The sequence below is a fragment of the Fundulus heteroclitus genome, chromosome 13 (genome assembly GCF_011125445.2).
Source record: "Fundulus heteroclitus isolate FHET01 chromosome 13, MU-UCD_Fhet_4.1, whole genome shotgun sequence".
Taxonomy (NCBI): Eukaryota; Metazoa; Chordata; class Actinopteri; order Cyprinodontiformes; family Fundulidae; genus Fundulus; species Fundulus heteroclitus.
The window spans coordinates 11,659,089-11,678,127 of record NC_046373.1 but is presented as its reverse complement, the minus strand read 5'-3'; the positions used below and the strand labels follow the sequence as shown (position 1 = coordinate 11,678,127).

Sequence of the window (19,039 nt, the reverse complement as noted above, 5' to 3'; positions counted from 1 at the left end):
TGGTTGGAAGTCAAGGCATGGTCCTAACTTTGTAGTTTAAACAAGAGTGTGTGTGTGTGTGTGTGTGTGTGTGTAGGGGGGGGACTGGTACCTTACCCAGCAGTCATTGGCGGGGAAGTGCTGTATTCCCTGGAGTGCATTACAGGTTTGAAGCAAACCCAATTGAAATTGATCCTACTTATTGCTCAGTACAATTGAAATCACCTAATTCAAATAGCCAATTAGTAAAGTTGTCCAGAGTAGCCCAGGAGATTCCATAGAGGCACTGACTTTGTAGAGATCTCCCCTCCTAAACAAGAACAACCCCTGCAACCTTTGGCCATTTGCTCGCCTGTCTCGTGTTTCCTTTTTTTTTTTTTTTTTTTACAAACTTCCTGACTTCAGACGTGGAAATGATGCAACAACGGTGAGCACCAAGTCTGAACCCAATCGAAGACGTATAAAAATCCCAATCTGTGCCCTTTAAGCCATCTTTTATTTCTATTCACTTAATTTCAATTAAAGAGCAAACCAATTATGACAGTACAAAACATTTTTTTTCCACAAGCAACATAAAAACCCCGCTGTTTAATGGTGAAGCTGACTTCTTCAGGAATTCAGTCCAATACATGTTTCCGTAGGCGACTGTTAGTCTATAGATATCCAGCATAGGTTCCTTCTCTGAATCTGAGCCACTCTGAAGTATCCAAACCAAATGCCAGCCTGCGGTCATGGTGTTTTAACTGTCCTGCTTCCTCCCGTCAAACCCGTTTGGCTCTGTGCAGACAGACTTCGGGGCTTTTTGTTGCAGCAGGTTCTGTCCTTTGACTGACCCGTGGCCTAACTTGCTGTCACAGGGACTGAATGGTTTGTGATAGAGCAGCTGTGGCCTCTGTGCCCCACACTGGCCCGTGGCCCTCAGTCCAAGCGTCTCTCTCTACTTGCAACAGACATAATAGTGTCAGTGGTGGCGGTGGTAAAGAGCCCATTTGTTGATGTTGAAGATTTTGACAGAGTGGTCTGCGCTGGCGCTGGCAAGCTGAACCCAGGAGCTCTTCTCCTCGAGTTTTCTCTCCGTGTCACTCGGTCCATCCATCTCGCTGTTCTCTAGACCTGCCCGACCGGCCCGGGGCCTCCAGCGGAGCCGCTTCACTGCCAGAGTGTGGCTTTGTCTTTGAAAGGACGTTTGATGAAAGGAAACAACAGACAAAATGTAGACAAATATCCAGCACGCATCCTTTACGAAAACGCTCCCATCTGTCATCGTCGGTGTGTGTGTGTGTGTGTGGGGGGGGGGGAAAAAAAAAAATAACATAAAAGCTCGCCTTGAATGTTTCATCTGGGAGGTAAAAACCCTTGGGATCATTTACTTCGGAAAATTGTCAAACTGAGAAAAATACAGGGTGTTTGCAAACAGCAGGGCAGGTTACCTGAGGAGAAGAGGTCTTCAAATACAACGTCGCAAGAAAAATACTCATATGTAGTTTATTTCAGCGCTCTTAAGATAATAACCTAAAGAGCAACTGGGAGACAACGCACACACAAACACACTACAATAATGTTTCTACCTGCAGCCCTATCTGCTGACCTGTTTATTCCCCCCCTCCCCAACCCAAGCCAAACACCAGCACAAGACTTCCTTACTCAGCACACACCAAACAGGAGCTGACTACTCTAATGGAGCCAGAGAAGCTCAAGTCTATTTTTTCCCAAGTCCATCTCGAGTCACTAATGAAATCAGAATCTCTCTGGATGCAGGACATTTAGTCAGATTATAACACGCGACCACTGTAGTTTAGGAATCAAAATCACGTGCTTGTTTTTCTTTATGCATATTTAACAATTTGCTCTTTGTAAAAATCTAATTAAATAGCCCAAAAAAACTGCTGTAAAATGCAGTAATCTATTTAGAAAATTAATAAAGCACCAACATTGACACCCTTACCAATCTAAATATGCATTCTACTGTTGATGTTTTTATTTTGAAGAAATTAAACAGGAAGAGCTTTATTTTGAAGAACTAATTGACTTTGACATGATTAACAGCAATTAATTTAAAATTTCCTAGCCATTCACTACAGTGTGGGGCTTGGAGGCCTTTCTTCTTCTCACTCTTGAGGCTGAGGATTTGCCAGATTATTGGTAAATCATGTTTGAAATATGACATAAGTCTCAACATTAAACATATTCCAAAAATTGCAAAATATAGAAGGCCGAACAGCAATGTAGCGAGTGAATGAGAGAGAAAGTTGAATTTCTGAATGAACAGAACATGGATTACTTTTATTTTGAAAAACCGGAAGCATCTACGTGTGCAACGCCATGAGATTACCAGCATAAAATAAGATGTCCGTGGCAAATTTATTTTGTTTGGAAACAACCTGAAGGGATTTAATAGAGAGTTCAGTTTGAGACAGATCTGTATGATTATTATTATGAAGCTACAGCCAACATCAACAGATTATTATGAGCAATTATTAGAGGATCGAGCTCTGTACATGTTCAGAGTCAGATCGCTGCTTCCCCATGTTATACCTGTATGTATACCATTTAGTCCCTTCCTACTTCCAATTCGGACCTGTAAACCAACCATTTGTACTTAACCCACTGCTTATCAGTTTATTTATCTTTGTACTTAGGTATTTTGATGAATAAAGAAGATAAATAGTCCTGAAAATGTCCAAATGCAATGTATGATTTAGCTTGATTGTGCACCACTTTCTAAAAAACTTTACTTTATTTCATACCCTATATACATTTATTTTGGGGTTTGATCCCTGTCTAAGGCAGATGACCCATATAAAAAAAAATGAAACATTATGACTCCTGATCAAACTAGACAATTGTAAATGTTCTGCTGGTGGATAATATTCAATGGAGTCATAAAGCCACATTTTACTAAAACAGACCACGAGTAGAATATAAAAAAATCACTTAAATGGTTAGCTGTCAAAGCTGGTGCGACATCCCATGAACTGATGCTGCAGAGGTCTCTGCTTGGGTCAAGGCTACGGGTAAACAAAACAAAATGGTAAATTGACCTACGCCCATCTAAATCAGGTCTGTAGTGTTCTTTTTTTTATTTTTGTTTTCAGTCCAAATCTGAGGCTCGAGTCCCCATCTCTGACTGGAGGCCTTGTCAGAGCTCTAGCTGATAAACTTCAGACGATGTGTTGAAAGGATACACGGTGTCTGTTCCACCGCAGCTAATCCAGTCACTTCCTGCAGCCCCCTCCTGACCTGGTCTCCACCTGTAGAGCAGGATTCGTCCACACTCCAGACCAACTGCGAGCAGGTAGCTGGAAATGCGGCAGAGAGCAAATACAAGTTTAATACTTCCATCAGATTCCATAGCTATAAGGCTTTTTAAAAGAAAAATTCTCCTTGAAAACAAATTAGATTTCACAGGAAATACGAAAACAGCTGATGGATTGAATGTAGAAAACCACGGGAGATGAAGCAGGCTGTCAATAAATTCTTAGTCAATCTAAATGTCCAGATTGTGCTAAAATACAGACCCTCACAAGCCCTGACGTTTTCCACATTTGTCTTGTTACAACCACATGTTTTATTGGGACTTAATGTGACACAGCAACACAAAGTTGTGCATCCATGTAAAAGTGATGCAAAGTGATACCATTTGGCAATTTATTTAAAAAAAAAAAAATCTAAAAAGTGTGGCTGGTCATTTGCACCACTTTTTGATTCATTTGCAGCTAAAAGTGTTTTGTCTCTATCAGCTGTGCACATCTAGAGACTAATATTTAAACTGTTTTAAATTGATACGACTAAATTATAATTACGGTTGGGCTATGTGGCTTAAAAATAAAATCTAAATTTTTTTTGGGTTTGCTTAGATATTAAACTTTTTGACCAATCTTTCTGATTTGATTGAATTTGACTTTGTAAAGTGCCTTGAGATGGCATGTGTTGTCAAATGGCACTATATAAATAAAATTTCATTGAACTGAATTAAGGTGCATTTCAAGTAAATATGCATCTTTTATATAAAACAAAATATTGCTAATTTTTTGTCAGGTAAACATATTTTAAACATACATTCATTGCATGGTCGGCAAAATCATTAACACATTCTTGCTGTCTTTTTCTTACACATTTTTAGCAAGGAAGACCAGCCTGCCTGCTGCATCTGGCTTCAGGCATGCCCTGTGGCGTGTAACACTATACCGCACTATAAACCATCTCTGATGGGGCACTTGCAGCAGAGAAAGAGAGACATTTTTTGGCCAGTTTACTGAGCCTTGGAAAGTTTGGATCGAGGCGCTGCCACCGCTGAAGGGGATCGGTGTCAGGGTCTGCCTCAGGGGTCGACAGGTAGGTTGGTAGCTCAGTTTCTATTTTCACAGCCTCTGATTCATGCAGAGGCCTCACTGGCACATTTTTAAAAAAAATTAAAAGTAATCGTCTCATTGGGTGGAGCCTGTTCTTCTCTGCACATATGCAGAACTGAACCAGGAAGTTGTGGTGATCTCGTTTCAGCAGGCAGAGGCATCGGTTCTGTGGAAGCTCTATTTATTTGTGTCTAGAACAAAGTAGGTAGTGCAGAACCTGGGATCCAACAGTGAGGCAATTTCTAAGAGTTTGTCACTTACATGATTGCTCTATTTATTTTTGTTTTGTTTTGTTTTATTGTTCTAGTGAGCTCAGAGTCTTTCTCTGCTGGCTGTAGGACTGGTTTTGATCAACTCTAGCACCAGTTTAATGTAGGAAACGCTGACACTAGCCTCACCAAAAGGGCATCACTCTGGTCTTTTAGAGCAGTCTAACACTCTTAGTTACAGAATCCAAAACATCAATGTCTTGCCAAGAAGGCGCAAGATGTGGGGTTTTCTTGTCTGAATTCAGGATATCAGCTTTCGTCTTTTCCTGCTCCAGAAACGTCTGTTTATCGTTTTTTGTGTGAACCCCATCTAGTCAGGGACTCTGTTATTAGCTGGTGAGGGTATAGACCAAGCTCCGCCCATAGTTCACTCATTTCTCCTGTTTTTTCTAAATATTCCCGGCTAGGTAGCAGATACCTTGCTTCTAAAGTTTTCAGCAGGTGAATAAATCCGGGCTTTCACACTGTATAAATAGGCAATATTTACAGTAGCCATACTTTTGCAGTTATATTGCCAATATGTGACAGAACACCGTTTGAGATCACTTTTCTGTTATTGTAGGGGACATGGTGTGAAAAAGATTTCCCTGAGGTGGGTTGTCTTTTGGCAGTGTTTTGTGGGCTGCTGCTGTTTTGAGCAGCATTTCTCCCACTTGCAGAAGTGCCGCTATTTCAGGTGTTGGACTAAATTCGTAGAGCTCCCACCTTTGGTAGCAACAGCCTTTCAACAGGCTTTTGCAATATGACATCTAATGCTCTATGTCTGTGGTTGCAAAACCGAGGCAGCTCCATGTAAATGATGAAATGATGCCTTTTTTGGGGCGAACAAGCTTTTCTTTGCTAGCTGCAATTTTATGCGTTTCTTTGGGAGACGGGCGGGCGGACCTCATTCTGAACTACGGAAGCCCAAGGAGTGCATCGGTGAAGAAAAAAATCCTGGTTTTCCAAACATTAAATCCTAAACAGCAAATTCAAATGAATCAACAAAATCGATTTACTGCCCAGCCCTAATTATAATGTTGAACAAAGGCAACCAATTCAAAATGCCTAGCACTCTCCCTCCAATGTACTCTGTCCAAATGTTCCTAATAAATGGAAGAAGTAATACCTGGGCATGTTCCTTGGGTGAATTTCTATTTCAGGCTCTAACAGGTTTCCTTACAGCATTGCCCTATGTTTAGCTCCACCCATCTTCCCATCAACTCTGACTAGGTTCTCTGGTCTTGCTAAAGTAAAGCATTCCCACAGCATGATGCTGCCACCATCAGTGAGGAGGGTCTGGGGGTAATTTTCACTATTTTCATTATTTCGCTCCACTACACCAGAACGTACAATTTTTGTCTAATATGACAAGAGCACCTTCTTCCAATGACCCTACTGGGCATTATGGAAAAGTGCAAACAGGACTTCTTAAGGCTCTTCTCTCAGCAAAGGCTTTCTTCTCGCTATCCTTCCTCAAAAGGCCATATTTGTTATAATTTTCGATAAAGTGCATGGATTTTATTTAGGGGTATCAGGGAAAAGCAACTTGAATAAAAAAGTGCACTCTTTAGGATTTTTATTTGGAAAAATATCTAAAAAAATTCTGTATAATTTTCCTTCCACTTTCCAGAATTTCACAACTTTGTGTCCCTCTTGTCTAATAAAACTACAATAAAATACACTCAGTTTTGCAGTTTTAATGGGACAAAATGTTAAAAAGGTTTGTGGGGTGTGAAAACATTTGCAGGAGACACTATAAATAAGACCGATTCAGCATGTACCTGCTATCAGGACAGACAGACGGACAGAACGCTACAGCCGTAGCAGAATCCCCAACATCCAAGACGGAGGAACGGGGTGTGACCTCCAGAGGAATCGCTGGCTCTTCAGAGCTCTCCGGCATGCACAGCCCCCACACTATTACCTGAACACACATTAAAACAAAGAAACCCTGTCTGAGCATTGTGAAATAATTCCCACCCAGACGGCAGCCAGCTGGTTTCCTTACTTCATTACCTTCAAAGCAAATTATATCCCGAAGTTTTGGAACGGGATCAAGATTTGATGTTTACCTTCTTGTCCCGACTGGATGTCACAAAGTATTTGCTGTCGGGGCTCCAGTCACATGACCAGATGATTCGGCTGTGCATGGCTGTGTCCTTGTCTGTGTGCGCGCACAGTGCGAACAGGGGCTCTGCGGGGGGAAGCAAAATGGGAACACGGATGACGGGGAAAATTGAATTGAGGAACAATACAGAGGTGCTATAAGCCAAACAACAAGTTTCATTTATCTCCCTTTCAGCGGAGAGGATGAGCTGATGGCGAAACTCTGTTATGATTATTACCGCATCACATCAGCATGTCTGGATCCCCGCTTGTCGGTCACAGAGCCTCTCCTGGGCGACAAATAAACAATCCAACAAGACAGAGGACCTCATTCCAGACCCTCCGTTTCAGTCCGGGTTTGGTTTATGACCCGCCGCTGTTTATTTCCTGGGCCTAAGTCATTTTAGAGCCTAGATTGGTTTCCCCCAGAGAGCTTGTTTGTATGCTGCTGGCAGCTGCCGGTCTGTCTGGGAGTCTGCAGCCGTCACGCTCCGCGCCGACAGCCGTACGCGCACACAAAACGAGTCTGGCAGGTATGTACGGCAGTAAAATCTCAGAGTCAACACAAAAGACTGCGGCGAGCATTTTGTTGGGCTTTTAAAACACTCTCCGCCAACAGAACAAGCACACGTCCACAGGTCTGCTGTTAGAGGGCAAATATGTGCTGCAGCTTCATCCATTAGCAGGGCTCTGAAGGACAGGACGGCTGTTTATTCTGATAACAACAACAACAAAAAAAAAGGACGAGGAGCAGAGAGAATCGGCTGTAAAACAACACAGAGCAGAACATATTTACACAAAAAGATGGAAGCACGCACAAAAAGGGTGAGAGATATGATACCGGGGTTCTCAATCCACTTGGGAAAGAAAAGCGCCAGACGTTTCTGAGACGAAACACGTAGACAAGAGGTGTGCGGATAGAAGGAAGTCAGTTTGTTTGATGTGCGCTGACGTTTAACTTTCTCCCCTCCGTCTGGCCACTGAGGCTATGTTTGCATTCCCCACAATCACCTTGAGTGATTCAGCAGTCAAGCAGAGCAGACGGGAGTCCCGACTTTCCCCTCGCTCCCCCTCCTTGGTTTAAACTGCACGCCGCTGCGCCTCCGTGCAGCCCTGCTATACAGGCAAAACGGGAAAACGCGGGCCTGGTTATCCTCTGTCAATGCGCATTAGGGCCAATCCAGAGCAGCCAGCAGAAACGCTGAGACCCAGAAAAGGTGGGAGGTAATCCTTTGGGCTTAAATGTCCTGCTCCGCTCACCGTGAATGCAGGATTGATTTATTTGTCTGAATTAGGGAGAAGAGATTTTCCTCATACAAGTAAACCCACCGATGACGCACTTCTGTTTACAACTGGGATGCTAAAACGCGGAAAAAGGCCAATAGAAATCCAGGTTCAGTGGAGCTTGTTTTTCACTATATTTCAGAATGTTACCATATTGTTACAGAACATTGTTATGTTAGACAATAAGAGACTATGCCTGTCATATCTGTAGATGGCCAACTTGCATTTCTATAAAAGAAATTGCAGCTGGTTGACTGGCAGGAAACTTAACAACGCTTTCAGTCTAAACAATTAAAGGATAATGAAACTCCTTCAAAAGAGGTAATTGTCCCGCTTAGCTTTGTATAAAATCTGAAGTATAAGCAAAATAGGAAGGCTGGAAATGTTCCTAAAACTTTTTCACAGCCAAATCTTTCTTGAAATTAGCGAGATTCTCAGTCAAGTCCACTAAAATGGAAACTCACCTTAAATCAGCACATCACAGACAAAAATACAGAGTTATCAGAGACTATCAGTCTAAACTTGGAGGACTCTGTGTTGCTCCACGTCTCCTTCGGTCACTGTACCAAAGCATCATCCAATCCATCCTACTGTACTTCTCCACCTGTTTTTATAACATGCTTACTGTAAAGAACAGGACTAAACTCACACGAATAACCACAACTGCTGGAAAAATCTCTGGTCTACCTACACCCAACCTTTCTAAACTCAGTAATGAGGCCATGACACGCATTGCAATCTCAATAACACAGGACTCTACTCATCCACTACAGAAATGCATCATCCCATTGCCCTCAGGACACAGATATTGCACATTAAGGAGCAGGAGGGCTGGTTTCAGGAAAAGCCTGATGCCCGAGGTTATTGCTGTCCTAAACAACATGTCCCACTGTGGATGTATTGACACTGTGTCCTGTGCAGTACTTTTATGATGGATTATGTGTGGTGGTGTTATGTTGTGTCCTGCGCTGTTTTGTTTCTGCCTTGTGGCGATGGGAGTCCAGGGGCTGGTCTGCGGAAAAGAATTTCTCATTGGACCAATAAAGTCTAAAGTCCAAAACATGAGCGATTCAGCACTTTGAATCATCTTGTTACTGAAAAGTGCTTTATAAATAAACTTGCCTTGCCTTGAGTCCATGTTTTGTGATGAAACTAAGAAACTGACTCAAAGAAATTGGAAATATATATAGAGAAAAGCCATCGAGACCAAACTAAACCATCACTAGCGCCTCCATATAAAATGGCTGCAAGACGAAAACTGCAGAGTCAGATAGCTGTCAAAAGCATGAGCATGATTCTAACTATTCGTATTTGTACGTCAACAGAAAAATCCAGGACAGTTGGCTTGCAGCACGAGGGTTCAGCCTGGGGTCTTTCTGCATAGAGTCTGTATGTTGTGCATGTGTGGGTTCTCTACGGTACTCTGGCTTCCTCCCACAGTCCATAAAAGTGGCTTTTAGGTTAACTGGTTACTGTAATTTGTCCTGTGAGTGTGTGTGTGCAAATGACTGTCTGTCCTGTGTGTCTCTGTGTTGACCTGTGATAGACCGCCGCCCTGTCCAGGGTGCACCCCGGCCATTAACCAGTAGAGATAGGCACCAGCACCCCGGGACCCTGCACGGATAAGCGGGTTTTGAAAATGGATGGATAAATAAAAAAACACTGTGACCAAAACAAAGCAATGTCCGCAACCACTGACAGCACAAGGTTAAATTGTAAGCTAAAGCCGCAGCAGGGTCGGTGGGAATCATTACATCCACAGGAAAAACACACAGGTGGAGATTTAAAGTTCAGGTGCTTTTCTCACTTCATCTATCCAACTGAGCATCGCCGTTTTCCAGGCTGACATTGCATCTTATCACCCAGCAACGATTAGTTAGTAGTTCTCTTCAGGAAAGGACATAAATTCAATGACAAGCTAACACCCTGGATCCCAATGGATGTGAACGGCTGAGGTAAACAGGGACCAAGAGAAAGGATGACAAGGTTTGTGTATACCTGATCTGTCAACAATATTACAACAACATTGGAACGTAACTGATGAAGAATACTTCACAAAGGAAAAACAATAAACGTCACAAATAATTCAGGCTGTTAGAAATGAGGGCCAATAAACTACTAAATGTAAATTATTTTGGATTCATGATTTATACTTTTTCCCCTCTATTTGACATGAAAAAACAGCTGTGCCAGTGATTATGCCATCATTTCATTTTATTAAGGCATTTTTTATAAAGCAAGAGCATTCAGCTGTAATTAAACACACTTCTAAGCTGTATCTTGGACCTTTTGTTTGAACTAAATCAAACAAATGACCAAACGCCCTCACAGAGTAATTATTCTATCCTTTCTGCTAGTGATTTATTAAGAATCATTCTTCAAAAAGCAAGGTACTTTTATTGAGTAAATACAAGGGAGGACTAATTTTTCAAAACCAAAATGAAAACAAACAACAACAAAAAAACAATATATTTTGATTGCAATTAGCAAACTAAACAGATAATTGTACACAGATTACTTTCCCTTTAAAACATTATAGGTGGCCTAGATCAGGGCTTACCAAACTTATCAGCCTGTGACCCACAAAATAATAGCGCCAGAGACCGGCTTCCACCTTTTGGCAAGAAGGTTGTTGTTTTTTTTTGTTTTGTTTTTTATGAGAATAAAGCCATAAAAATGCGGGAGTAAAGTTGAACCCTTACCAAAAAACGCTGTATTGTTAAAATTAGGAACGTTGAGCATCTTGTAAAGTTATACTTTGGTATGGCTTTCACAAACAAGGAAATACTAAAACTTTTTACCAAATCAGCATCAAATTATTCTCAGTAGTGTCAGGTCTTTGAAATGATTGTGAAAACACCTGTGTGACTTTATTCTTGTCATGTTCTTCATTCTTGTTCATGAAACTGTATTACGGCCATTGTTGATTAAAGAAAATAAATTACTGGCCACAGAGGAATATGTTTCCTGAAAAGAAATTAAAACATTTTAAGATCTAATTCACATATTTGTGGGAGGGAAAAAAAAGTTTTCTGATGTTGAATACTTGACAATTTTGGAGAGAAAAAACATTCCCATGGCTAAAGGCATACATTTGGTGTATTAAAATAAGCATATCTCTTACATTGTAAAATCAGGAATTTGGATCCTGTGTGGAGACACACTGCCTCATTTCTGGACATCATGGAAAAATCTAAAGAGCAGTCTGCATTTCAAGAAGTCAGTTTTATTCTTGGCTACAATTTCTAGATGCCAGAAGGTGCCTCATTCATCTGCTTAAACAATTATACACTATTGTAATAGTATGAGAATGTCCAGTTATCAAATGTTCAGAAATAAAAGATGTGTTCTGTTTCCCAGAGATGAACATGGCTTGGTGTGAAATATGCATATTAACTCCAGAAAAACAGCAAAAGACCCTGTGAAGATCCCGGTACGAAAGCGTTGTTATCCCTAGTAAAACGAGTTGTGCTGCTGTGGTCTGTTGAAACTGAAATTGAGGCGTTTAGTAATTACGGCAATCTCACTTAAATTGGGAATAGGTGGGCAGTTTTAGAAGCAATAATATCAAATATTAAAGAACTAGATATAAATTGAGGAGAGCACACTAAAAGTAAGCTCTTCCTCTCATTCTGGTATTTAACACATAGAAATAACTTTGGAAAAGCCCTGTTTCAACTGCATGTAAAATTTCTAAAATAATACCAACTTTAGAGGGCACAGACCAAATAATAATCACTATTCTGGAGACTGCCAGAAAAACAGGCCGTCAAAATACAAAAACATACCAATAAAAAGCATCGCAGTTGAAGAACATCATCAATTTAAAGAAGAGGTAAATGTTACCTTCAAAACAGTATTTACAGCAGCGCCGTCTCCAATTAGCAATAAATTTGCGGTTAAATAAATCAATATCAGCTTTTTTCTTGAGAATAATTAAATCAGAAGAAAAAACAGTTTTCCCAATTTAACTGAACTTCCTGTTCACCTATGAACAGCAACAGATAAACAGATGATTTTATGAAATATGTTCAGAAAGATAACAGATATTACAGTAAATTCCTCCTAACATGAGTTAGCGCCTCCACAGTAACTATGGTCCTCTTAAGATGTTGTTTAAAAATGTAATTTTACCTTAAAGTTCACAGCTTTATCTCCTACCTACCTGCAGCGTCCCCAGGTCTTCATGGTGCTGTTTGTGCGTTAATGTTCAGAAAAACTTCTGGGAATAAATTACATGCAGGTGGACTCTTAATAAATAGGTGACTTCTTAAGGCAAAACTGATGGTAAGGAATTTAATGATCGGTTTAGGTTTGTGGTTGTAATGGCACAAAAAATTTGTATATTCCTAAATGTATAGATCATTTTGCAAGCACCTGTAACTATATGTAGTATGGGAATAGCTGGAGTATGTGTGTTTAATCATAAAAATTACCTTTAATAATAGTAATTGCTGCCTTAGCTGCTTTTTGGCCAAGGTTCAATCAACAAATCATTTGCTTGGCTCTTCACAGTATTAATCAGTGGAGTCCTTCCAAAAAAGTCAGCTTGACTTTAGAATTTAATTTGGCACAAAAGTGTTCATTGGGTTTACCTTTTTTTAATTAATTTGATTTGAAATGGCTTGTGTCTGCCAAAAGGGCTCCAGTGTTGTCTTTTTATGTTAAATCTTTGTCAAACAGATTTCTAATTAATTTTAATGTATTTACATAGCGCCACAAGCAACTATGATCTCATCCGGAGTTGCACTGCATTTAATAACTACAATTATCACCTTGTGGCAAATGTCTAACAGTTTAACTCCACATGTGTCCAGACTCATAAAAAGAAAAGGGAAAACCTCAGTGGATTTTTTTTTAGGTTTCTTAAAAACTTTGAGAGTGTTGTGAAAAGCATTTGGTTTTTTTTTGGCAACCTAAAATGATTCACATCCTTACATAAATCTTATTACCAGACAACGATAACCTCAGTAAATTTGCCAAAACAACTTAATGAACCCCAGAATTCTGTGGACTGATGAGATAAAAAATTCTACATTTTGAAAGGTGTGCATCTGTTTACATCTGCAGTAAAGCTAATAGAGCATATTTGAAAAAGAACATTACGGCAACAGTTAAACATCAGGGTTTTCACTACATGTAATTGATCGTGCCACACCGCTATACCAACATAAAAGCCACCACACCATCAGAATGAATAAAAAATATATATATGTTAAAACAATATAAAGTATATAGCATACTGTACATTTGCACACTTATTCTAATCATAATCAGAGCTTAAAATGAATTTATATATCATGAAAAGTAAAAATGTACTTTCATTGGAAAAACCAACACCGCCTGCTCCTGTGTCTGAAGCTACTGGTGGCTACTGTGCTGCTCTCAGCAGTGAAGGAGAAGATGACAGTCTAATGTTGACAACTTGGCAAATCTGTTGCTATATTTGGGGACTTTTCAGACTTCTTTAGCAACTTTTTTTCAAAAAAGCAACTAGAGACTAATTTGGTGACTTTCCTCTGTGTTTTTGTCGATTTAGGAACTTCATGTACAAGCAGCAACCTAACCCACGACAGCTGCTGAAGCGGCGTGAGTCTCTCCCTACTTCACTCAACGCTGTGTCACAGCTGTGTCGTCGCCTCTTCTGAAAGCCCTTCATGCAGTCAGAGCAAACAGAGCAGAGAGGAGACCTGCTCCGTTTTCACATTGCAAATGTATAACAAATGCATAAAGCTGCAGCTGATTCTGTCCTGGATTACAAAGCATGATATAGATATTTTTAATCTAGTCTCTTTTTTTCTTTGAAACTGTTGCATTAAAATAATTACCTGATTACTACATACCTTGAATCAATGATTCACTTCATTCAATGTCTGTGCCTATGATTAATGTCTTTTTGGTAAAATTAGATGTATGCAGTGTGGATTCAGGCAATATTCATACATTCATACAGTACTTCACAAAATAATCTTAATGCATGTTGCATTTCAATTACATTTTAACAACAACATAGTTAACTAGAAACGTTCAATTTCTGAAGAAATTGAAGAAGGCGCCCGCCTGGTGGTGCGCGTAACCGTCAAAGGCAAAGCTTCTGAGTTCCTTGGTTGTAGGCTTTTATCGCTTGGGGGATTTTAAATCAAATCTTCTGAGTGAAAAGGATTTGTCTTCCTCAAAACCAGTGTAGAGGGCAGTTACTTTTTTCTAATAGGACTAGTTTAGTTTTGATTGCTTTTTTAACTTAAATAATAAAGTCATCATTTGAAAATGGGTTATTGTTTTCAGATACTTGAATTTGTAGGCTGATCTGAAACATTTATGTTTGACAAAAACATTTGTAACAAAATAATTATTTGAGGGGCAAAAATACCCCCATTTCAATCGAAAATGAGGAAGACAAAGAATGCTTTGGTCTACGATGCATTTATGCACTTAGGACACAGTCTTGAAGCGCAAACCTTCTCCTGAGTATGGATGGATTATTTAGCCGCAGAAAAAGAGCAGCAGAACATGGGACTCATTGGACATGGGGTGAGTTTGAAACGTTTAAAAAAAACTATTATGGTGGATCATATTTCAATTAAAGCCGTGTATCATTCAACGTTCCATTTTTAATATCCAAACAGGATTTAAGTGGCATATTATAAGTGTTTTTAATTTAACAAAAGACTTTAAAATACATATATTTATCCTGTTTGAACCGTAGGCTGAGCTAGAAATGCACAAATTTTTCTTTAGTATGATTGAACGCTGCAAAACCTGGAATTGCTCCATGAGATTCTTTTTTTATAGCAAGGGAAAGAGAAATGCTATCTTAACAAGTGCCCATAAAACGCTTGAAAAGCTCCTTTAAAAAAAAAAAAAAACAGAACGAGCAATTAAAAAGCAACAATATCATTGTGCATGATGCAACTTGCAGACACAAAAACATGCAGAGAACTGTTTGACATTCACCAATTTTGTTAAAAAAAAGGTTTTACTTAGTTTTTTGTTTGTTTGAGTGTGTGTCTTTGTGTTACCATTAAATTTGGTGTTGTAATTTTTTGGACAGTTGAAGATGTTTGTTCAATGCTGAGGTCTAACACATATTTTAATGCAGAGCTGTAAATTATCTTTATATGAACTTTAGATGAAGTGCTGTGATTTGAACCTTCTATTGACAGGCATTGAAGGGGTGGGAGGTGTTGCTGCAAGGTATGTAAAGAAATTCAAATCAACAGCTTTTGTTAACACCCTCCTGCTTGGGGTGATTCTAAAGGAACTTTGAGGCTTGTTTTCTCCCTAATCTTCTTTGCAGAGAGCCAACATTCAAAAGGTCATAAATTTTTCAAATTGTATTTGCTTTCCGCAAGTATGACTTCGTTAGAAAGCTTTGAGCCCATTTTTTCTGAATCTGTAAATAACTCAAAACGACCCCGGGGAGACTTGTTCCTAGTTTTGCTGTGGCCGGTCACATAAATGTAATTGGCAGGAAACTTGTGGAGCTGTTGGGTTTTTGTCACCCTTAAGGTAGATTGTCCTTTAACCCAAAAAAAAAAAATAATCAACACCTTATCTAGACTGGTATCTGACCTGGTGATGCTAAATTTAGCCAATATGTTGTTTTTTTACCTGGCTCTTCTGGTGTTGGCAGCTTCCGTCTCCATAACGACCAGGTGCGATCTCGGGAAACAGCCAACAGGAACTTTGCGTCAGGTGAAAAGGCCATCTGGGTGACGGTAAGGGTGTGATATGGCAAGGCCTGCAGCTGGCGCCACGTGGCTGTACTCCACAGCAGCACGGCTGCATGCTCCGCTTTAGATGCCTAAGTAAGAACAGAGGACGTTATTTTATACTCAGCACATCATTGCACACACTTAATGTCAGATATAGTGATGTCTTTTTTTAAAGAAATATAAATTACTCTCACAACAAGCTGAGTTATACAGTAGAAAAGACTGTTGGAGCTTACTGTAAAGGGTAGAATAGGCAACAGAATATATATTTCTTTATATAAAGCTTCAGATTAAATTGCATGATTTATTTTAGTGTGATATTGGTTCATGCATTCTATATGCATATATGCAAATTAAATATGAAGATTTGGCCTAATGTTTGGAGCTAGACCAGTGACAAGTGAACATGGGGGGGTGATGGCCTAGTGTTTACAGCAGGGCACAAAAATCCTGGGAGGGCTGTAAGTTCACTGGTCCGAATCCCACGGAGTGCCACTCTGGGTCCCTGAGCAAGACCCTTAGCTTAGCCACTGTGCGGCCCACTGCTCCCTAACGGATGGGTAAAATGCAGAGGACACATTTCAATGGAACGTACAAAAAGTTGCAATGACAGATATGGATGATTATTATTCTGCTGCAATATGCCTTTACTGTTTACTGATCTGAAAATCAATCAAATGTATATACAACCTTCAACACACTATTTAAAAACAACCCTTGACATTCACACTATTGACTAAATTTAAATTTTTATACCATGTATATGTTAGGCCTGTCGCATTGACAAATTTGCTGAACGATAAATATTTCTAAAAATTATCACAATAAACCATAATATTGCTGTTTGGTGAGCTTTTTCAACTAATATGATAATGGCATGATTGCACAAGTACATCCTCTTGACATACTGGCTCAGATAGAATAAGCGTCCGGTCGCCGTCATTTGCTTTAAATCCAAAACATGCCATTTTCTTTTCAAACTAGCGTTTCTCTGGCTCTCCGTCACGAGGCTCTCATGCTAAACTTTAAGCATGTGTCTACATGACAAAAGATTTAACTCTTCTTACACTGAGGAAACAAGAATGGAGAAGTGAGTAGACACCAATGAACTGTACTGAAATCTTTTGTTATCCAGTCTTATAGGAGAGGACAGGGAAACATGGGGGAAAAAAGCAAGCATGCATACAAAAATGATTGAGCTTATTTCAATTATTCATGTGATTAAAATGTATAATGCGATTCATTTCATTCATCTTTCTATATATACACCACTACTAAGGCTACTGGTACTCTCTAACAATGTTAATAATTGTATTTTGAAGTTTAGCAGCCACAAGAGTGAAGTTGTTTAGGTGAGCTGTGTAAAACCATCCAGAAATTGGGGAGAAAAAAAAGACTTTCTATCATTCCTTTCTATCAGTTTCTTTTGAGAGTTGTCAATTTATCTCTCCCCTTTTCTGTAAAAACTTTCTTTGCTGTTGTTTTTTTTATACCAAATCTGCCCTGTCCTTGACCTGCAAAGTAACTACGGATGTAAACTTACATTGAAATATTTTTAATTGGTAGTTGCGAGCTGAATTGTGTTGGATAAAAGCACAGCACACAGAGGAAGTTAAGACAAAGTAACATATGGAGGATGGAAATAGCTACAAGTTAAGGTCATTTCAGGTAAAAAATGACAAAGAAACAAAGGATATAAGGTGTACGAAAATGGTGTGGAACGTAAAATAAGGATTTATAACCGTGGAAGTCAGAAAACTTATTTCTGATGGTTACCACCTGTGTGGGCACACCTGCGTGTTTCTCCACAGAACCAAGGCAAGAACACACCATGTTCCACTGTTCTTGATAAGGGTCACGTCTGAAGCGACGCATGTGTACCGTAAAAGAATGATTCCTCTCTGATCTAATGCTGTGCTGCACAGGAGATCTGTGTAATCTAGACTGTTGAACCGGTCCGTTTCTGCATCACTGACCTTGCATGCTGATGCAACCAACGTCCTGGTGCTTTCAGAAGCGAGGCAGAACATCTCAAATCCGTGGCCATACCTGAAGATAGAGAAGAGGATTCATTCCCGGATTAAACTTTTACAGCGCTAAAAGAAACGGGAAGACAGGCAGATGACAAGCCAAAGGGTAAACAATACCATAAAAGTGATAAGCTCACTCGTTCTAAACTCCGGCTCCAAAACTTTCAAGCACCAACAGTTGAAAAGAGGTAAATAATTATGGTGCGAAATAAACAAGAGATGACCAGGCTTTTCTTCTGACTCATGACAAATGGAGCAGCCAGTCACTCAAAGCCTAATCGTTTTTAGCTCGCCATCACCCGGTCATTTCTAAATGTCAACAAACTAAAATCCCAGTCTGCAGCTCCGTATGGAGAAAAAAAAAAACATCTTTCTCCACCAGGAAGCTTTTAAACACGACAGTAATTTGGCCATGGTGGTGAGAGCATTATTTATGCAACAAAAATAATGTGGCCACTTACTCATTTTAATGTTTCTATTATGCACTAAATGATTCAAGAGGTTCAGCCAAATGGAGGCGGAAAAAAATGCTTTTCAACACAGACGATGTCCACACCTCGAATAAAAGGCTGCGCCATACGTCATGTTTATGGCAGATTGACTAGTAAATGGATTTAGCATTGGCAACAAATGGAGGCAATATATTTATCCTAGAGAGGAGGCTCGTGGGATGGCAGAAGGTAGGATTCCCATTGGCTGACAGAAAAGAGGGGGACAAGAATGAAGAGCTCGAAATCAATCATTTTAAGTAAGAACTAATGCTTTGGTTAAAACAAAGACAAAAGTCCCCCAGCTTGCTTAAGAGCCCCATTAGACTGCAGTGGGCTGCTATGTAGAACGGTGAGGAAGTTTTTTTCGATAACACTTGTTTCGGTTTATCACAATGCGTACATCCTCAGGTCTAAGAAATATCACAAATGGATTAAATCTCAAGGAACTGTGTTAAATGTTTTCGTATTTCCAAAACGAATTAGCCACGGGCTAATTCCACACTGATGATATACAAAACAGACGGTGAGTAAACATACTCCCAATACATAGGCAAGTAACGATACTGTATTGGTTCTGATTAATGGAGCACAATATATCGTAAATGTATCATTATTGCAATATCATGGATTGCAATATGCATATCGCAAAGAAACTCCTAGAATGCAATAAGTGTTAGCTTAATATTTAAGCACTCTGCGTTCAGGCTCTCAGTGCCCCTAATATGTTTGGTGACATTTGTTGTTTAACGCAGCATAAAAAGTTTACAAATTTAAAGGGAGGAAAAGTTGATAAGAAACTACAGCTAATTTGGTCAGAAACAACCTTTTCAT

The 19,039-nt window shown here is 39.7% G+C and overlaps 1 protein-coding gene across 1 annotated transcript in view; it reads right to left on the bottom strand.

Moving 5' to 3' along the window:
* Nucleotides 1–456: 456 nt before the first annotated feature.
* elp2 (elongator acetyltransferase complex subunit 2) overlaps nt 457–19,039 on the bottom strand; it is a 72,445-nt gene continuing 53,862 nt past the window's right edge. Inside the window, exons 19-22 of the mRNA XM_012878882.3 lie at nt 6,655–6,776; nt 6,364–6,506; nt 3,165–3,278; nt 457–1,151 (exon numbers count right to left, since the gene is read on the bottom strand). Coding sequence (XP_012734336.2) covers nt 941–1,151; nt 3,165–3,278; nt 6,364–6,506; nt 6,655–6,776 — 590 coding nt within the window. The 3' untranslated portion in view covers nt 457–940. The remainder of the gene's footprint in view (nt 1,152–3,164; nt 3,279–6,363; nt 6,507–6,654; nt 6,777–19,039) is intronic.